We start from the raw sequence: 22,010 nt of genomic DNA on the forward strand, positions 1-22,010 counted from the left end.
CTGTGACTACAGGCGCTCGCTACCTCGTCCGGCTAATTTTTTCTATTTTTAGTAGAGACAGGGTTTCACCGTGTTAGCCAGGATGATCTTGATCTCCTGACCTCGTGATCCGCCCACCTCAGCCTCCCAAAGTGCTGGGATTACAGGCGTGAGCCACTACGCCTGGCTGTAATAGTTTTTCATATATTCTTCTATCTGTTTTCTACTCTATTACTTACATATCATGGGTAAACAATAATGTAAATAAATATAAGAACAGATGTGGTCATCAGGAACATTCCTATTAATAAGAGCACTTTTGTAATCATTTACATATATATGTGTGTATCAACTGAGTGGATAAGAATTTAAAATACTTTTGAGTTTTTAATAAGTCACAAATTTGGCCAGGTGTGGTGGCTCATGCCTGTAATCCCATGACCTTGTGAGCTTGAAGTGGGTGGATCGCTTCAGCCCAAGAATTTGAGATCAGCCTGGACAATGTGACAAAACTCCGTCTGTATCTGTACAGAAGCTACAAACATTAGCCAGGCATGGTGGTGCATGCCTGTAGTCCCAGCTACTTAGGAGGGTGAGGTGGGAGGACCTCCCAGGAGATGGACGCTGTAGTGAGTTGAAATCATTCCACTGCACTCTAGCCTAGGTGACAGGCAAAACCCTATCTTAAAAAATAAATAAATAAAAACCAAAATTCTTTAGAAAGAGACTATTAAAGTATTTAAGTGTAGAAGTATCAATGGGTACTATTTGTTTATAAAATGCATATAGTATCCAGCATCGTGATGGTTTTTCTATAACTCATGTTCTAATGACAGTCTTATTCTAAATAGTCTCAAAATCCAAACTCAAATAGACCTTCAAATAGGCAGATAAAAGATACATGGTCACACATTGGGTAGCTGTTTAGAAGAATTTGTTGTTAATGTGTTCACTTTAGAGTCATTTAACTGCAGTTTAAATAATACTACAGTAAAGTTTATCATATTAAACACTGCTATTCAGTAAGAGATAGATGATTTGAATATGAATCCAATTTAGGGCTTTACCAAAACATATATAAAATAAAGAGTTGAACAAGAAATTCACATTTTAACTTCCTTTTTTTTTTTTTTTAAAACATTTTAGCAAAACAAACAAACAAAAAGTAGTGGAGGAAAGAATGTTGATATTAATTGTATCCAGTTTCTAAAGGAAAATTTTAAGTCCAGGTGGGAAATCTTACTTTTAGTCATCCACACACCTGGTATGAATATTTGATGATTTAGTCATAGCATTAACACAGCCAAACTGAAAGACAGTATACAGAGAGAAAAAAAAGTCAAAATGTAGGGATAGGAAAACAGTGAAAAATAAAAGAAATACACTAGTAAAATGACTTGTTAGAAAGCTAAACTAACAGGGAATATTTAAGACTGAAGAAGAAAAACGAGTTATGACCAATGATATGATCTTAAAGGCAGAAAGAGAAAGAAACTAGATCTTCTTTTCTTTCCCAAAACCACAACAGGAAATGAGGTGCCAGTCGAAGGACTGATATTGGAAATCAGAAAAGTATTTCTGAAAAGGAAAAATAAAATACAATGGAAGAGGTTATTGCAGTGGATTTCTTTTTTATGACTATTTATCTTACTAGAAGAAGATAAAAAATATGTCTGAAGACAGAAGATAAACAATGATTTTGCAAAGTTTGTAACATGCAAAGACTTGCATTGAAATGTCATTTTATAATGAAATTCCTTATTGAAACATGCACACAAGTGTGTACACGCACATACAATAAGAAAATTTTTAAAAATCACGTTATCAGTACTGTAAACTAAAATACATGCCAGGCACAGAGCTCCCACCTGTAAACCCAACACTTTGGTAGGCTGAGGCAGGAGGCTCACCTGAATTCAAGATCAGTTTGGGCAACATGGTGAAACCCCGTCTCTACAAAAAATACAAAACAAAATTAGCTGGACACGGTGGCATGCACCTGTAGTCCCAGCTACTTGGGAGGCTGAAGTCAGAGGATCAATTAAGCTCGGGAGGTCAAGGCTACAGTGAGCCGTGATAGAGCCACTGCACTCCAGCCTGGGAGACAGAGTGAGACCCTATCTCTCAAAAACAAACAAAAACTAAAAAGTAGTTCCACAGTATCACAAGGCTTCAATGTGGATAAAAATGTGTTCGTATAAGCACTTACAATCATTTTTCCAAAAATGTGCTAGTAAATTTTCTGTAACTGGGATTATTGTCATACAGTAAATGCGTTTTAATTCTACCATCCTGCTCTTACCTTTACAGTCTTTCTTATTTGAAAGCATAACAAAACCACTTTTACAGGAACAGTGGTAACTTCCAGGTGTATTATCACAAATTTGACTGCAACCTCCATTTATATTTGAGGGATCTTTGCATTCATTTATATCTAAAACAGGAAAAAAATGAAATATTTTTAAAGTAATATAACCTGCAGATAACTTTTCAGGAGACCAATCCTGATGAGCTGGGGGGCGGGGGTTGTTATACATACCAAATTCACACTTTTCTCCTTGCCAACCTGGTTTACAAGTGCAAGTAAAAGAAGCTTTTCCATCTTTGCAGCTCATATATCCATCTTCATTGCATGGTAGAGGACTACACTGGTCTGGAATGGCTGAAGGAAAGAGACATCTATTTATTTTTTTTACCTCATGTCATGGTAAAAGAAAATTGTGTGCACTATAATAAAAATCCTGAAGCCTGGAACCAATGGGAAAAAAAAAAAAGCACAACTCCTTCCTTTAAATAATACTTTTCTTAAGTTAAAAAGTGAGTCCATTAGGTAAATCTTTATAATTATTTTGTAAAAATAAACTACAGATGGCAGCAGTGGCCCATCTAGAGTGGCTGCTGCCAAGATGCCAGCTGCAGCAGGGAGGTGGGCCAGGGTCTCCCACTCTCCACAGAGCAGGTAGGAGCCTCACACTCCCCGGATGCTGCTGCAGCTTCCCTGTCGTGGCTCTGGCCCGGGTGTCTCTGTGCTCTTGGGGGCCTGCTCCCGCTTCCAGGCTTCTCCCTGCAGCAGGCATCCACCCTGATCTAAGAGGCATGGCTGGGGCTGCACGCACCACAGAGCTGGTGAAAGCCAAGGACAAGGGGGAGCCCCACCCCTTCCAAACTGGTGGGACAAGAGTGCCCTGAGTGCAGCTGCAGCTGCCCAAGCCTGGCTGTAAACCTGGGCATCTCTGTGCTCTTAGGGGCCTGGGAAGGCCCACTGTGCCCACCACAGGCTCAGAAGTGCCTGCTCCTGCTTCCTGGTCTCTCCTCACTGCTGGCACCCACTCTGGTCATGGAACAAGGTTGGGGCTGAAGCCGGCTGCTGTTGTAGCCCGGCCAGGTGGGCATAGGCTCAGGGCAGTGCTAAAATGCCAGCCCCCTGCCCCCTCCAGTCTTTGGGCTCCAACAAGCATGGGAGGGGAGCTGACAGGGGTGCTGAGGGCAGCTCAGTGCTGGCCTGCAGGCACCCCCTTGGCACAAAGACCCTGGGTGCCATGAACAGTGGCAGGAGGTAGACAACTGCCTGTGTGGAAAAGGGTGGATCCCCGTGAAGTCCCACCTTCAGACTGGGAAAGGCCTGAGGCCTATGGGCTGGGCTGCCAGTCCTGCTGACTGAATGGGGAACTCTTGGTGCTTTTTCCTGGGCCCACCCGTGGCAGTCCATGGAGCAGTCTGCATGCACTTTCCCCGTCTGAAGACCATAAAAACCCTAGACTCAGCCAGAATAGAACAGATATACAGACGACCAGCTGCAGAAAGGAGCTACCACCTCCAGGGCCTCCTCTCTACTGGGAGCTGCAGACATCGAATGACCTGTCTGCAGAGAAGAACCACCCTCTCCAGGCCCTCCTCTGCTGAGAGCTGCTGATGGGACAACCAGCTGCAGAGAAGAGCCACCCACTCTAGGCCTCCTCTCTACTGACAGCTGCAGAGACAATGGGATGACCTGGCTACAAAGAGCAGTCACCCGCTTCAAGGCCTCCTCTCCGCTGAGAGCTGAACACTTGATGGGACAACCTGCCTACAGAGATGAGCTACCCACTGAAGGTCTCCTCTGAGCTGTTCTAATGCTCAGTAACGCTCCTGTTCATCTTGCTCACTCTCTACTTTTCTGCGTACCTCATTCTTCATGGATGCCGGACAAGAACTCGGGCAAAGGCACTACTGGCTACAGAAGTTTCCAGACAGAAAAGCAACATCCCAAAGATTCCATAACACTACTTTTACATTGCAAATATATACAGTATTTCGTAACTGAAATTTAGATATTTTTCCAAATATATTACCTCATTTGAGCCTTAGAACAATCCCATGAGGTAGACAGAACAATACTATTCTCAACATTAAGAGAAAAAAGAGGTTAGGCATGATGGTTCACACCTGTAATCCCAGCACTTTGGGCGACCAAGGCAGGCCAATCACTTGGGGCCTGGGCAACAAGGTGAAACCCTGTCTCTACTAAAAATACAAAACTTAGCTGGGCATGGTGGCACACTCCTGTAGTCCTAGCTACTCCGGAGTCTAAAGTACAAGAATTGCTTGAACCTGGGAGGCAGAGGCTGCAGTAAGCCAAGATCACGCCACTGTGATAGAGCAAGGCTCTCTCTCAAAAAAAAAAAAAAAAAAAAAGAAAGAAAAGAAAAAAGAACTTAAAACTTTCAATTTGGGCTAAGACGATGTAACAAGGAACAGATTTATCTTCCTGCCTTAAACAAGTAGAACTTCAGTCTAACTATGTAAAATAATTATTTTTCAAACATTGGAGAACAGGAAGGAGAACATCGTGATTCCTAAGGAAAAGAAAATAAACAAGCTGAGACCTACAATTGGACCACATTACTGCCTGGAGATAGCTTCTATGCAACAGTGCAAGAAACACAAACAGAGCCCAGTGGTCTCCCTGGGTTGAGAAAACAAATATTGGAGTTTGGGGAGATCAAACTGGAATTTTGCTGGTCAGAGTACTATAAAGGCAGAGAGAGGGAAAAAAAAAAATATGTGTGTATGGAAAGAGAGAGGAAAAGAGAGAGAGAGAAAAAGAGAAAGAGAGTCTCCAGAGATCTGAAAAAGATCCCCTAAGGTCTTTGGCTGAATGATGATTTGCACAGGAAAATTTCCAGAGCTCATAGAGGGATAGGGATAGTTTGTTTTAGACTACCCAGACCTAAAATATTTCATAGTACAAAGGGCATCAGGTAGACTCCTCACAAGGACATAGACTTATTATTGAAGCTAAATTAGTTTTAAGCTAATGGCTACTCGGGATCGCCTTAACAGAGCTTAAAATCAAACCTCAAAAGATTTGTTTTTAATGTATTCCACATAAGTTACCTAAATGCCACAACAAAATCAAACACTGTTTGGAAGAAGACAAGAAAATCCAGGACCCAGCAACATAAGCTGTAAGCTTATTTTCTTTCCCTTAGGACTCACAGTGTTCTGCTTCCTGTTCTCCAATGTTCATAACCATTATTTTATATACTTAGACTGAAGTTCTACTTATTTAAGGCAGGAGGATAAACTTGGTCCCTGTTACATCATCTTAGCCCAAACTGGAAGTTCTAAGTTCTTTTTTTCTATTTATACTGAGAATAGTATTGTTTGTTTGGTTCAGTAAACAATTAAAAGTAAGTAGGAGTCAGATGCAGTGGTTCACTCTGCACTTTGGGAGGCAGATGAGGGAGGATCATTTGAGGCCAGGAGTTAAGACCAGTTTTGGCAACATAGCGAAATATAATCTTTAAAATTAATTTAAAAAATAAATTCCCCAGCTGTGGTAGTCCATGCCTGTTGTCCCAGCTATTTGAGAGGCTAAGGTAGGGGGATAGCTTGAGACCAGGAGTCTGAAGTTACTGTGAGTTATGATTATACCACTGGACTCCAGTCTGGGTAACAGTGAGATCTTATATCCAAATAAAATAAAGTATAATGTAAAATTAAATTAAATTAAGAAAATAATAGGCATGTAAAGAAACAAGAAAAAAAAATTATAACCAAGAGAAAAATCAGTAGATGAAAATATATCTAAAATGAAAGAGATGACAAAAAAATCAGAAAAATAAATAAATAAAATTATTTTAAGTGCACTCCACATGTTCCAGTAGTAAATATAGGCATGATGAAAAAAAATAAAATAAAATAGCAGATGTGGAACAGACCCAAATGGGACGTATTGAAATGAAAAATAGACTATATAAAATGAAAAATACACTAAATGGGATTAAAAGTAAATTATCCATGGGAGAAGAAAGGAAGAGAGAACTTGAAGACATAAAAACTATCCAAAATCAAGGAAGGACAGATAAGAAGTATAAAAACAATAAATACATAAATAAACTGATAAATAATTAGAGCATGAATGACTCGTTAAACAATATCAAATGGCCTAATACATGTTATTGACATTCCAAGAGAAGAGGAAAGATAGCAGGGAAAAAGAAAAAAGAAATTTGAATAAATAATAGTAAATCGTTTTCTAAATTTGACGAAAACTATGAACATGCAGATCCAAGAAGCCCACTAAACACCAATCAAGATAAACCTAAAAATACTATGTCAAATTAGAGACAACCAGGGAAAAAGAGAACTCTAAAACACAGTGCATACGTAGAAGAAAAAAAAAACTAATAACAACAGTAGTTTTCCCATCAGCATCTATTCAAGTGTAAGGACAATGGAGAGACATCTTTGACATACTGATGGAACACTATCAACATGGAAGTCTTTACCCAATAAAAATATCTCCCCAAAATAAAGGCAATATACTATTTTTTAATTAAAAAATATGAGAAAGGCTGGGCACGGTGGCTTATGCCTGTAATCCCAGCACTTTGGGAGGCCAAGACAGTCGGATCACAAGGTCAGGAAATCAAGGCCATCCTGGCTAACAGGGTGAAACCCTGTCTCTACAAAAAATGCAACAAATTAGCTGGGCGTGGTGGCAGGCACCTATAGTCCTAGCTGCTCGGGGAGCTGAGGCAGGAGAATGGCATGAACCCGGGAGATGGAGCTTGCAGTGAGCTGAGGTTGTGCCACTGCACTGCAGCCTGGGTGACAGAGCCAGACTCTGTCTCAAAAAAAAAAAAAAAAAAAAGAGAGAGAAAAATCCATCTTCATCAGATATGTAGTATAAGAAATGTTAAAGGAATTTCTTCAGGCAGAAGGAACATGTTGTCAGATGGAAATGTGGATCTATAAAAAAGAATATGGAATGCCAGAAATGGTAAACATATGAGAAAATACAGAACAATGTTTTCTGGGACAGGTGCCAATGGCTCATGCCTGTAATCCTAGCATTTTGGGAGGCCAAGGTGGGTGGATCACTTGCAGCCAGGAATTTGAGGCCAGCCTAGGCAACATGGCAAAACCCTGTCTCCACAAAAATACAAAAAAATTAGCCAGGCCTGTAATCCCAGCTACTTGGGAGGCTGAGGCACAAGAATGATTTGAATCCAGCAGGCAGAGGTTGCAATGAGCTGAGATTGTGCCACTGCACTCCAGCTTAGATGACAGCACAAGACTCTGTCTCAAAAATAAATACATAAAACAATAAAACAATATTTTCTCATTTGATAAGCTATTTATAAATTAACATATCATGGAGTTTATAATGTATAATATTAAAATGTAAAGCAGAAACAACACACAAAAAAAATGGAGGAAATGAGGTCTGGCACAGTGGCTCATGCCTGTAATCCCAGCACTTTGGAAGGCCAAGGTAAAAAGATCACTTGAAGCCAGGAGTTCAAAACTATCTAGGCAACAAAGTGAGACCCTCTCTACAAACAAATTTAAAAATTAGCTGGACATGGTGCTACATGCCCGCAGCCCTAGCTACTAAGGAGGCTGAGGCAGAAAGGAAGAAGGATTTGAGACCAGGAGTTCAAGGCTGCAATGAGCTATGATTACCCCACCACACTCCAGCCTGGGCTAGAGAGTGAGATCCTGACCGAAAGAAAAAAAAAAAAAAGAAAAGAAGAGAAGAAAAGAAAAAACATGAGTAAAAGAAGTTTGAGAAGCATAATTAATAACAGAGGAGATAAAATGGAAAAATGTAATCAACTTCCAGCCCCACGCCACCCCGCAAAAAAAAAAAAAAAAAAAAAGAACAGATGGGATTAATGGACTTTAACCATCATCAATGGTAACATTAAATGTAAATGTTTATAGTCTAACACTCCACTTAAAAAACAGACATTGTCAGATTGGAGAAAACAGCAAGACCCAAAAGAAACTCACTTGAAATATAAACACACTGGTATGTTCAAAGTTAATGGACGGAAAAGTAAACCATAAAAACACTAATCAAAAGAAAGCCAGAGTGACTATATTAATATAAGATAGATTTTAAAATAAGGAATATTAGCAGAGAAAAAGAGCAATATTAAGAAGTACAAAGTAGGGCCTGGAATGGTGTTTCATGCCTGTAATCCTAGCAGTTTGGGAGGCCCAGGTAGGAGGATTGCTTGAGGCCAGGAGTCTGAGACCAGCCTGGACAACACACCCAAGACCCCATCTCTATAAAAAATAAATTAGCCAGGAGTGATGATATGTGCCTGTAGTTCCAGCTACTCAGGCGGCTGAGGTAGGAGGATTGCTTGAACCTAGGAGGTTGAGGCTGCAGTGAGCCATGATTGCACCATTGCACTCCAGCCTGGGCAACAGAGCAAGAGCTTGTCAAAAAAAAAAAAAAAAAAAAAAAGTACAAGTACAAGTAAAGATCAATTATAGTGCCTTGTTTATTTTCTTCCTAAACTATCAAAGCACTTTATCAATATGGCAAATGCTATTTGTTTTTTATTTGTAATTTCTGTCCCCTCATCACACACTGCAATAGTCCCTTGGTTTCTGCACATTTGCACACCAGCTTCTCAATTTCCCAATCAACCATACATGTTCTTCCTATCCTTCCAATACTTCCAATACTCCCAATACTGCCAATATTTCTATCTCTTTACATATGTTAGTCAAAGAAAATTTTTGTTGTTTAATAAATAAATAAATAACCAACCTAAATAATGCCTAATTAATTCCACAATTTTTTAAAAAGTCTTCATAGGATCAAGTTTTTTGAAATGTGGTAATACATTAGGTATTAGTTAAAAATCACAGAAAACAAACTAATAGAAAATTTTTATCAAAACTGTTATTCTTCTGTTCTTTGGTAAATTTTAAGAAAAGATAAAGCATGAATTAAATAATTAAACATACGTGTTCAGACAAACTGTTCTACCTGTGTAATTGCAAGCACTTTAAGTTAGAGAAAAACACAGTTAAATGAATATCTAGAGAATGTCAATGCTGGATGTAAAATATTCTCTGAACAAACATCACAATTTATATCTGCAGTTGCACCATTTGCTTTTACTAATTTACCAATTTCCCAACAAAGAGTCAAAAATAATCTACCAGAATTATCATTAGGCCCCTTGTGAACTTCAGAGCAAGAAAGCTAATTTGATTCATATAACATTTTCCACGTTTATATTATCAGTGCCAGAAAGTTAGAAGAATAAACGTGGCTCTACTTTGAGCTATTAACCTACTGTAACATTTAGTCACACTACTTGATTGTGCAACAGCAGCCAAAATAAAGCCATTGGGAATAAAAATTCTGAAGCTGTTGACCTAAAGCTTACTAAAACAAAGAACCCTGTTCAGTTTAAACATTAGGCAAAAAAATTCATTTTGAGTAATACAGCGGCATTTACAACCACAAACAAGTATTTTAAATGCAGTTTGAAAATACTTCTTTGCTGGACATACAACCCATCAAAGGATCATTTCTCGATTTTGAAACATTAGTTTACATTAGCATGGGTGTACTTTACCTACAGAGTCTTTGTTTTGTTTTTTCAATAGATGGTAGAAGTGCTTACCATTGACACAGCTTCTCAGGTCAGGATAAGCATCAGTTGACTGGCGTGCAGCAGTGAATAACCCAGATTGAAAAGAGCGAAGACAAACTGAAAAGAAAAACGAACATAATCTTCTTAGACACACATACTTGATCTGAATTCGTGGTAGGAACCATCCCAAGAGGTAGAATATTTATGCTCCTGTGGATTCACAAGATTCAGCCTTCAAAATGCAACACTAAACGTTTCCATCTACTTTTCTGCAAAATTAAAAATCTACAAGCAAGATGGCAACAGATACAGAATCATAAAAAATAGGTCTGTAACAGCTTCTTCTCTCTGGAGAAGAACCTTAAAGTCAGAAGTGAAAAAAACCTTGATTTAGCACAGAAATTTATTGTCATATATGTTTTTAATTCCATAGCAGAAACAAGATGTTACTCTCAAATCTATTGACCAGAGTCTGATTTATAAAGTGTACATAATTAAGTCAATAGAATCAGTTTGTGTTTCTACTTGCTATAGGCTACTTTGAATTCTTCTAATGTTGCCCTGAGATTAATACAATAATATTTGTATAATGCTTCTATATTACAAAACAGGTTTACTTCATTCCCTTCATTCCTCACTACAACGCTGTGAAATCAGATATAGCAACCTGGTAGATATTGCTAGGAAACTAAGAAATGACAGCTGGAATTGTAAAGATGAAATACTTTGCGACTTTAAGGTAACTAGAAGTTACTTAGTGCCAAAAATATATTTCTTAACAGGCATTAAAGACACTATATGTATTACTTCATTGTTCAGACAGTCACCGACTTACTATAAAAAAAGATGGTGTTTTACTTAGCTTTTGCCAAGTAACAAACCACCCCCAAAATTAGTAGCCTAAATAATCATTGTGTTTTTCTCATGATTTGTGGGTCAAATATTTGCAGAGTTTGGTTGGGTTGTTTGTCTCTGCTGCCAATGGAGTCAACCAGGATGGCTGTGGCAGGGGACTGCTTCCTAGATGGAGCTAATGTTCTTCGGCATCTCTCTTTCCATGTGATAGATCATGCTTCAAAGTTCTCCGTGTGGGTGTTTCCCTTAGCATGCTGGTCTTACAGTGGCACTTCTTTCATGACAGCTAACTTCTAAGAGAGAGAAAGCCAGCTGCCATGGCAGTTATGGGACATTGTATCACTTCTATCATATTATATTGATCAAAGTGGTCCCAGGATCCACCCAGATTCAAAGGGTAGGGTGTGGGTGGGGGATTTATTCTACCTCTCGATCAGGATATGGCAAAATGACACTGCAGAAGGGCATGTGGAATGGGAGACATTTTTGAACTATCTTTGGAAAAATATAATTTATCACAGACAGATTAAAAGATTCATTTGAAGTCAGTATATGTTTAAGTTACCTATGGCTGCTATGACAAATTACCACAAATTTAGTAGCTTTAAATAATAAAAATGTATTGTTTTACAGTGCGGAGAGTCTAAAACCAAAGGGCTAGTAGGGATCCATTCCTTCTGGAGACTTCAAGGAAGAATCCCTTTCCTTGCCTTTTTCAGCTTCTAGAGGCATCTGCATTCCTGGGCTCGTGGCCTCATCCTTGTATGTCTACCAATTCTTGCTTTGTCAATTCCATATCCTACTACTGCCTCTGATCTCCTGCCATCCTGTTATGAAGACCCTTATGGTTTTATCGAGTCCTCTCAGATATCCCAGGATAACGTCTCCATGGAAAGATCTTTCATCACATCTGCAAAGTCTCTATTTGCCATATAAGGTAACAGTCACAAGTTCTGAGGATTAGGACATAGATATGTTTGGGGCGGGGAGGTCTAGGCAGGGTGGAGTAAGGAGGTCATTATTCAGCCTACCATGGTGAGTCAGAATATCCTCCCAAATAAGTCTTACCTTACACATCATGGGGGTGTTTCTGGAGCCCCTATCTTAGTCCACTTTGTGTTGCTATAACAAAATACCACAGACTGGCTAACTTATAAAAGAAATTTACTTCTCCCAGTTCTGGAGACTGGGAAGACTGATATCAAGGTACTTTGGCATCTCATGAAGGCCCTCTTGTTACACCATCCCCCAGCAGATGGCAAGAGAGTTGAGAGGGTGAAAGAGCAAGAGGCCGAACTTGCAGCCTCCAGCCCTTTCAAAATTGGTGTTGAGGGTGGAGCCCTAATGACCTAAACACCTCCCATTAGGCCCCACCTCCCAAGACTGTTCCACTGGGAATTAAGTTTCCAGCATATGCTTTTTGAGGGTCACATTCAAGCCTAGCATTTGCTCCAGCCCCCAAAATTCATGTCCTTCTCATGTGCAAAATATATTCATTCCATCTCTGTAGCCCTGATATGGTTTGGCTGTGTCCCCAACCAAAATCTCATCTTGAATTCTAAACTCCCCATCCCCATGTGTCAAGGGACAGATCAGGTAGAGGTAATTGAGTTGGGGGGGCGGTTTTCCCCATGGTGTTCTCACAAGATCTGATGATTTTATGTATTTGGTAGTTCCTCCTGTGTTCATTCTCCTTCCTGCTGCCTTGTGAAGAAGGTGCCTTGCTTCCTAATACGGTTTGGCTGTGTCCCCACCCAAATCTCACCTTGAATTGTAATAATCCCCATGTGTCAAGGGCAGGGCCAGGTGGAGATAATGGAATCATGGGGGCAATTTCCCCCACACTCTTCTCATGGTAGTGAGTAAGTCTCACGAGATCTGATGGTTTTATAGATGGGAGGTCCCCTGCACAAGCTCTCTTGCCTGTCACCATGTAAGATGTAACTTTGCTCCCCATTCACCTTCTGCCATGACTATGAGGTCTTTCCAGCCATGTGGAACTATGAGTCAATTAAACCTCTTTTACATTACAAATTACCCAGTCTCCGGTATGTCTTTATTAGCAACATGAAAATTAACTAATACGCTTTCCCTTTGCCTTCCGTCATGATTCTAAGTTTCCCAAGACTTCCCCAGTCGTGCTGAACTATAAGTCAATTAAACCTCTTTTCTTTATAAATTATCCAGTCTTGGGTATGTCTTTATAATAATAGTGTGAAAACAGACTAATATAAGCCCCCATGTCTTAACTCATACTAGCACCAACTCAAAAGTCCAAAGTCCAAAGTCTCATCTAAATCACATATGGGTGAGACTCAAGGCATGATTCACCCTAAGCAAATTCCCACCAGCTATGAGTTTCCAAAATGCAGTGAGATAAGCATGATTCCATTACAAAAAGGTAAAACAGGTAAGAACAGTAACTGGTCCTAAGGAAGTCCAAAACTCATTAAGAAAAACAACATAAAATGTTAAAGCTCTAATACAGTTTTCCTTGACTCTATATCCTGACTTCTGAGCACACAGGGGTAGGGGTTGAGACCTCAAGACCTTGGCCAACCCATCCCTATGGTTTTTCTGGGTGTAGGCCATGCTGCGGCTCTCACAAGTTGGAGTCTTGTGCCTGCAGCTTTCCCAGACAGAAGTTGCACACTGGTAGCCCTATAGTTCTGGGCTCTTGGGGCTTCCCAACTCCCATGGCTCCACTAGGCATTGCCCTGGTGGGGGTTCATTACAGTAGCTCTGCTGCTGTAACAAGTCTCTGCCTGGGCACCCCCAGACTGTCCATAATAACCTTTGATATCTAGATGGAGGCCACCATGACCCCACAGCTCTTGTATTCTGTGCACCTGCAAAATTAACACCGCATGAATGCCACCAAGGCTTATGAGGTATGTACATTCCAGAGTGGTGGGTTGAGATGCACCTAGGCCCACTTGAGCCATGTTTGGGATGGCCAAGGGACACTGTGCTGAAATTCAAGCAGCAGAGTCCCTAGGTTGTGCTGAGCAGTGGTGGTCCTGCAGGTGCCCCTCTGGAAACTGTATCAAGGTCCTGCTCTGGGCCAGTGATGGCAGAGGCAGCCTCAAAAATCTCTCAAATGTCTTTGAGGTCTTTCACTCATTGTTTTGAAAAACAGCACCTGGATCCATTTATTTATTTATTTATTTATTTATTTATTTATTTATTTATTTTAATTTCAACAGGTTTTGGGGGGAATAGGTGGTGTTTGGTTACATGTATAAGTAAGTTCTTTCATAGTGATTGCTGAGATTTTAGTTCATTCATTACCCAAGCAGTATACACTGTACCCACCATGTAGTCTTTTATCTTTCACCCCGCTTCCACCAGTTCTCCTGAGTCCCCAAAGTCCATTGTATCACTCTTATGCCTTTGCATCCTCATAGCTTAGCTCCAACTTATGACTGTGAACATACAGTGTTTGGTTTTCCATTCCTGAGTTACTTCACTTAAAATAATGAGCTCCTGGCTCCTTTCTATTCATGGTAATCTCTTTGGCAAATGGTAACTTGGGACACACCATTGGTTTGCTCTCCTAAAGACCTTTTCACTCTTTATATGACCAGGCTGTGAATTTCCCAAATATTTTTGCCCTGATTCCCTTTGACTTATAAATCCCATCTTTAAATCATTTCTCTTTTTCTCATATATTACTATATGCAGTTAAAAGTAGCCATAAAGGCTGGGCACAGTAGCTCATACCTGTAATCCCAGTTCTTTGGGAGGCCGAGTCACGTGGATCACTTAAGGTAAGGAGTTTGAGGCTGCCTGGCAAACATGAAAAAATGCTGTCTCTACTAAAAATACAAAAATTAGCCACGTGTGGTGGCACACACCTGTAATCCTAGCTACTTGGGAAGCTGAAGTACAAGAACTGCTTGAACTTGGGAGGCAGAGGCTTCAGTAAGCCAAGATCACACCACTGCACTCCAGCCCGGGTGACAAAGCAAGACTCTGTCTCTAAATAAATAAATAGATAAATAAATGTAGCCACACAGTTCCTTCAATATTTTGCTTAGCATCTCTGCTATCCTAGTACATACCTCTTAAATTCAGCCTTCCCTAAAGCCCTCAGGCATAGAGATAATTCAGCCAATTTCTTTGCCACCTTGTAACAATGTTGGTCTTTACTCTAGTTTCCAGTGCTTTGTTTCTCCTTTCCATCTAGGATCTCATCAGAATGGCCTTTAGCATTCATATTTCTACCAACACTCTAATCATGACACTTAAGTAATCTCTAAGAAGTTACATTCTTTTCCTACATGTCTTCTCTTTTTTTGACTCTTCACCAGAATCTTCCTCAATGGTCCATTCACAGCTATCTAGGCTTTTCCTAGTGTGCTCCTCCAGATTCTTCCAGTCTTTAGCCATTACCCAGTTCAAAACTGCTTCCACATTTTCAGGTATTTGTTATAGAAACAAGCCAATGTCTGGCACCAGTGTTTCGTCTTAGCCCTTTTTGTGTTGCTATAACAGAATACCACAGACTCAGTAATTTATAAAGAAAAAAATCATTTTTTACAGTTCTGGAGGCTGGGAAGTCCAATATGAAGGTGCTAATCATCTGGTAAGGGCCTTCTTACTGAAGCACTCCATGATGGAAGGTAGTAATGCAAAAGGGTACAAGAGATAGAGAGGGGAAGGGAGCCAAACTCAGCCCCAGTAAAACCCAAGTAGTTTTAGGTCTCGAGTAGTCTTATCTTTGGTTCATTTGTCCTTCCTCTTGTATCATCTACTCTCAGACTTCATTTATTCTAGTGTGAATACTTCATTAGAATCATCACTTTTGAGAAAGCTTCATTTCGCATCTCTGGCAAATTTTACAGTGAATAACAGCCAAAATTTGAAAGCCCTGAGGCTGGAGACCCAAGTGAAATGTTTCATATGGATTTAGAACCCCAGGCCAGACTACATTAGCTTAAACACATAAGGCACGTTACATAGGAGCCTACATTACTATTCATGATAATACTGTCATGGAAAGGTGCATTCAGAATTACAGTGTGGAGAGCCAGTTGCTTTGCCACTCCAAAGCAGAGCAATACAGAACCCTCATATTCCCGCTTATCTTTTTCAACACACAACAGGAATAGGAAAAATTGAGGAGGGTAAACAGGAAGGTGAAAGCTGGAGGGAGATTGTCTCTGCTTCTGTAAACTGATGCAGAAGCTCCCACAAGAAAAGGGATTAAAAACAGAAATTAGGACCATAGGAGAGAAAGGCTAAGCAACAGACCCTTTCAAGAGAGGTTCTGGTGGTCAAGGCATAACCTCTTAGGAAAAGATCTTGCTACATGTACCTTTACTTATATGTTTCACCATTAGTTTTATTAACAATCAAACTGATTTCCTTTTGCCACTTTCTATAGGCACCACTATCCTAGCTATCTTGATTTGTCAATTCTAAAAAATAGTTCGAACAGTCACTGACTCCTAGACAAAGGAATTATAATGGATCACAAGTCAGGTAAATTTTTTATTTCTCCAAGAAACTACTTTATGCCCCTCTGTCTTTAAGTCACAGAAAAGACATCACATAAAAGGCTGAATGTTTGCTTGTTTTGACTGGAGGAGTACAGGGCTGAGTTATTCATACCCCATCCCTTTGAGAGCATTATGATCGCTGGTCTTTGAAAAGCCCATCACTTGCTTTCAAAAAATATGTATATATTTCTTTCTATCTCCATTTCCTCCATTTCCACTTTCATTCACCCTTTAGGCAGTCATTCTAATGGGTTATGTGGCTTTTGTTTTTTTGTTTGTTTGTTTGTTTTGTTTTGTTTTGTTTTTTCTTTGAGACAGAGTCTCTGTCGCCCAGGCTGCAGTGCAGTGGCACGATCTTGGCTCACTGCAACCTCCACCTTCTGGGTTCAAGCGATTCTCGTCCCTCAGCCTCCCCAGTAGCTGGGATTACAGGCCTCGCCACCACTCCTACATTCCTGGCTAATCTTTATATTTTGACGAGAGATGGAGTTTCACCATGTTAGTCAGGCTGGTCTCGAACTCCTAACTTCAAGTGATCTGCCCTCCTCAGCCTCCCAAAGTGCTGGAATTACAGGCATGAGACACCATGCCCAGTGGTTATGTGTATTTTTAAAATTTGTAAGTGTTCTTGAAAATATATATTTACAATTCATGTCCATGTTTTTATTCATGTGTGTAAATGGTTTTGTATAAATATCACATCCTCTAATATTTTTCACTCAGTACTTGATTTTTATGATCAATCTATGCTGCTACACATAATTCATTGCTACTAACCACTAAGCGTTACATCACAGTATGCAACCACCACTTTATAATTCTGTCTACCCATGATAGACACTCAAATTACCTCCAATTTTCCACCTCTACAAGAAGATGGAAAGTACATCCTCATGTATGTTTCCTTAGTACCTGCATAACAATTTATTTGGAATAGATATCCAGGGGTGAAATTGTGTGATCATTAAATAGGATTGTACTTAATAGCTTGGCAGAAGTGCATTCTCACCAGTGGGGTACGAGGATTTCTACATCCTTGCTTTCTAATTTTTGGCAGACTAACAGGTAATAAAGTAACATCACATTGTTTTTCTGATTTCTAAGGAGATAGAGCATATTTTCATATCATTTTCCAAATCTGAAACTTTCCTTCTTTGAAAATTTTCCCCATTTTTTTTACCATTTTTCTATTGATCTTTATTTGTTTTTCCTGCAGATTTGAAAAAAATTAAACATTTATAAATATCATCTCTTGATATTTAAATTTTTGATATTTATTTGACAGAAACAGATCTGTCATTTGTCTCTTAATCTTACTATTCATGTCTCTCTTGTAAGATAAATTCTTAATTTTGTTATAATCAAATTTATTATTTCACCTTACAGTGTGTGAATTTAAAATTTTCCCCCAGGCCATCAGTCACAAAAATATTCTCCCATATTGTTTCTTTAATTTCATAGCTTTATTTGAACATTTTTGTCTTTATTCCACCTAGAATTCACCTTTACATTTGGTGGTTATTAGAAACCCACATTTATTTGTCTGTTAATAGCTGGCCACTCTTAGCAATGACATCTTTAAATAATCCACAGTGACTTACAGTATCATCTTTATCAAATATTAGGTTGTCATAGATACATGAGTCTTTCTCTGAACTTTCTGTTCAGTTTCATTAGTCTACATGTTCTGAAAATACCACATAGTTTTATTTCTATAGCTTTGTATTATTAATATTTGATAAAGTATTTCTCTTTTTTGTATTTTAGACATGTGTGGACTTTCATTCGCTCACTTAAATTTTAAAATGAGTTTACCAAGTTTCTTAAAAATATTTTTTTAAACAAGATTGCTCTGAACATATAAATTTGAGGATGGCCACACATGGTAGCTCACACCTGTAATCCTATCACTTTGGGAAGCCCTGACAGCAGGATTGCTTGAGCCCAGGAGTTTGAGACAGGCGTGGGCAACATAGAGAGAACCCATCTCTAAAATCATAAAATATAATAACATAAAATCAATTTGAGAATTGATCACTTTATAGCATCACTCAATTCAAGATCATGGAGTATCTTTCCATGGTTTTAATTCATTTTCTATGTCTTCAATTTGAGTATTAAAATTTTCTCCATAAGGCTTTTATGTGTTTTTAAGATATTTGTAGATATTTTATGGGATTTGCTGCTATTGTGAATGGTATCATCTTTTTAATTTCTACTAGACTATTGCTTGCATAAAGAACTACTATGGATTTTTATAGGAGAGTCAAAGAGTTATCTAAATCTCTTATGCGTTCTTATGTTTTGTCTATGGATTCTATTTTTTTCCAGTATTACACCAATTAAAAACAATGACAGGAATAGATTATAGCTTATGATCTATAAAATCCCTGTTTTTCTTTCCTTATTGCATTGAATGTAACCTCCAGTACTTTTCTTTCTGTTCTCAACCTTAAAGAAGCTATAACTAAATTTTATCCATTAGGTGTAATGTTTACTGTAGATTTTGTTCACTTTCTTTCTCTTTTTTCTTTTCTCTTTCTCTTTCCATCCCTCCCTCCTTCCTTTCTCATGCCAATTTGCCCAAAACAATCCTATTTTATTCTTTTTATAGCTGACATTTACCTTGTGCAGTATTAATCGTGAACTGAAGTGTGAAAATTTGGAAGATAAATTATGTGGCTTTTCTGTATTTAACCTTTACCAACCTCAGAACCTTTTGTTATATTCTTAGTTTGACAAAAGCTTTTCTCATAACTAAGGAGTGATCTCTATCAACTGCTTTTTCTGTATGAACTGAGGTAATACTACACTTTTAGGGGTGGGGTCTTACTGTGTTATCCAGGCTAGTGTCAAACTCCTGGCCTCAAGTGATCCTCCCACTTCAGCCTCTTGAGTGGCTGGGATTACAGGCATAAGCCACTGCACCCAGCTGATTTTCTGATGCTAAATCATCTTTAAATTTCTGGAATAATTCTACTTGATCATGATATTATTTTTAACACACTTAAGATCGGACTGAATATCATTTTATTTAGAATTAATTCTGAAAGCAAAAGGAATTCTATTTTTCTTATTTTCTATTCTCTCACTTAAATTTTAAAATGAGTTTACTAAATGTCTTTATTTGGTTTTGGAGTCAAGGTTACACGAGCCTCTTAGAATAAGCTCATTTTTTAAGGACAATATCTTAATAAGGGAAACATTAACAGTTTCCTAAAATTTGTAAGAGTTCATTTGTAAAACCATCTGGATCTGGGTTTTGGGAGAAATAGGAAGAAGAGGGCTTTGGCTGCAGTTTCAACTTGTCTAATACTTGTTTGTATAACTAAGTTCTCCATTGCTTCCTGTGAAATTACAGATATTTTGTGTTTTTCTAGGAACACATCCATTTTATTTAGGTTTCCAAATTATTTGATGTAGTTGTTTATAATATTTTATGATAATGTTTTTAACCTGTGTTGACTTTAGAATACTTTCCCTTTCCACCTTGTACTCTATGTATTGGCATTTCCTCGTTCTCTATTTTGTTTTTCCTTAATTATTCTTGCCAGATGTCAGTCTCACTCACTAACCTTTTGGAAGAATGAGAATCTGCTTTTGTTAATGCTCACTTTTGTTTTTCTATTCCACTTATTTCTCTCTCTGCTTTTGTTATTTTAAAACTTCTTGTTACTCGGGGTTTGCTCTCTTGTACTTTTTGTGTTTGTTTTCTCAATTGGAAAGCTCAGGCCATGTTTTAAATGGTCAAATCTGTTCTGTCACTACTGCCTTGTCAGTTAGAACCCAATCCCCCCACCACACATACCAGCAGGTCAGGCCAGCTTTTCGTCCACCCAGACATTTCTTACACTTCCTGTTGTTGTCATTTTAGTTTGTTATTATTCGTGCTTGGAATCTTATTGTTTCTTTAGAAAAGATTTGAAGGGAGGGAGTCAGCATTCTGAGGTAATTCACCAACTTGGCAGGAATTAGAAATTAAAAATAATTTCTTTATTTTTTATTTTTCAGGGTTTTTTTCTTATTTTATTTTTTGCCAGCTTACACCAAAAAATGATTTCTAATGTTTATATTTAGGCTCAGAGCTTACCATTCTTCCCAGGAAGTTTCTCTCTCTTTAATAGAAACACTCACTCTGTTAGGTGATATGAGGCCTATGGAAATGGTAGTGATTTATTCTACTTCTTACAAAAGAGAAGAACACAATTTAAAAACTATAATGAAACCCAGAGTACTTATTTCCAAATCGCATGTTTTAAGATAGCACAGGGAATATGTAGGCCAATGGAAGTGCTTTATTAGCCCCTGAAAACTAAGTCTAAATGTTGCCCCAAATATATGGGTTATAGTTCTTTAATTTCTTTGGTAACCTTATCTCACTACAGGGGGCTTCCTATATGAGCTGTTGTAGTTAGTAAAACTACTGTTAGATTTACCAGGGAAAGGATTGTTTTGTTTTGCTTTTCAAATTAGAGCCATTGGCCTATAGAATATACACATCAAATAACAAAAAAAGTGTAACTGAGGCAGGACATTTTTAAAAATTGTTTTTAACAGTGGAATTCACCACACATGCCTATATACAAATAAAGACCAAAATATGAAATTTAAATCAAAAGACAAATCATAATAAAAAGTATATTTTTGTTTCACATGATGGGGTGATTAAACAAGAATACATTTGAAGAAATTTTGACACAGTAAGTTATTTATGTACATTGACTTATTTGGTGATTTAAAAGCTCTGAAGTTAGAAAATATAGTTACAGGGCACACTTAAAACTACAGAACCTGAAAAGCTAAACAACTTGTTTCACCTGACACAGCTAAAAATTTTTAGGTCTGAGGCTGGAGCCCACATCTTGTGTTTTTGTTTTAGTTTGTTTTGTTTTATACTTTGTTTTTTTTCACCATGTTGCCAAATGAGATAGGCAAAGAGAAGAAAGAGTTGGGTGGGACTAGAAAAGTGGAAGAGAGATACAAGGAGAAAAGAAAAATATTTTATCTAAGGAACTTCCCCAGAACACATAACGCTGTATTAACATGGTATTTATCCTTATCCAAATGTACTCTGATCAAAGGAATGTATCCTCTACAGTAGTGTGCCTGCAAAAACACAGCCTCATTAGGCCCTAACAAGCAAGAGTTAACACTGTATTTTTTAATGCACATGTAATATTTAATAGTCAAATATTGTCTATTTTTATTATAAAATATTTACATTTCTATCTAAAATTAAAAAGCTGAAATAGTCTAGATATACTATCTTTTCTACACTTTCATAGTACAAATTCTTGGGTTTTGTTTTGAAAAGTGAGGAGTAACATGTAACCTTACAAAAGAAAACGTCTTTTTCATGGATGTATATCTATATCCCACTGCCCTTTTAAACTACAGCAGCTAAGGCTGGGCAGGGTGGGTCATGCCTGTAACCCTAGTGCTTTGAGAGGCTGAGGAGGGTGGACGCTTGAGGTCAGGAGTTCAAGACTACCCTGGCCAACATGGCGAAACCCCATCTCTACTAAAAATACAAAAATTAGCTGGGTGTGGTGGCACATGCCTGTAATTCCAGTTACTCCGGAGGCTGAGGCACGAGAATCACTTGAACCCAGGGAAGCAGAAGTTACAGTGAGCCAAGAGCAGGCCACCGCACTCCAGCCTAGGTGACACAGCAAGGCCCTGTCTCAAAAAACAAAATAAAAAAAGTTAACCCATGAAAACGCACATGCTCATAGACTATGTCCAGCACCTTAATATAACTGAGCATCAGCCCAAGAGC

General features: G+C 38.5%; 1 protein-coding gene across 2 annotated transcripts in view; it reads right to left on the bottom strand.

Moving 5' to 3' along the window:
- The window catches only part of PROS1 (protein S (alpha)), a 103,738-nt gene that overhangs the window by 30,725 nt on the left and 51,003 nt on the right, over window positions 1–22,010 (bottom strand). For both annotated transcript variants that reach the window (XM_011977265.1, XM_011977266.1), the window contains exons 4-6: window positions 9,903–9,989; window positions 2,519–2,641; window positions 2,282–2,413 (exon numbers count right to left, since the gene is read on the bottom strand). In XM_011977265.1, the coding sequence (XP_011832655.1) occupies window positions 2,282–2,413; window positions 2,519–2,641; window positions 9,903–9,989 (342 nt within the window). The remainder of the gene's footprint in view (window positions 1–2,281; window positions 2,414–2,518; window positions 2,642–9,902; window positions 9,990–22,010) is intronic.

This window comes from Mandrillus leucophaeus, unplaced genomic scaffold (genome assembly GCF_000951045.1).
Source record: "Mandrillus leucophaeus isolate KB7577 unplaced genomic scaffold, Mleu.le_1.0 Scaffold176, whole genome shotgun sequence".
NCBI classification, from domain to species: domain Eukaryota; kingdom Metazoa; phylum Chordata; class Mammalia; order Primates; family Cercopithecidae; genus Mandrillus; species Mandrillus leucophaeus.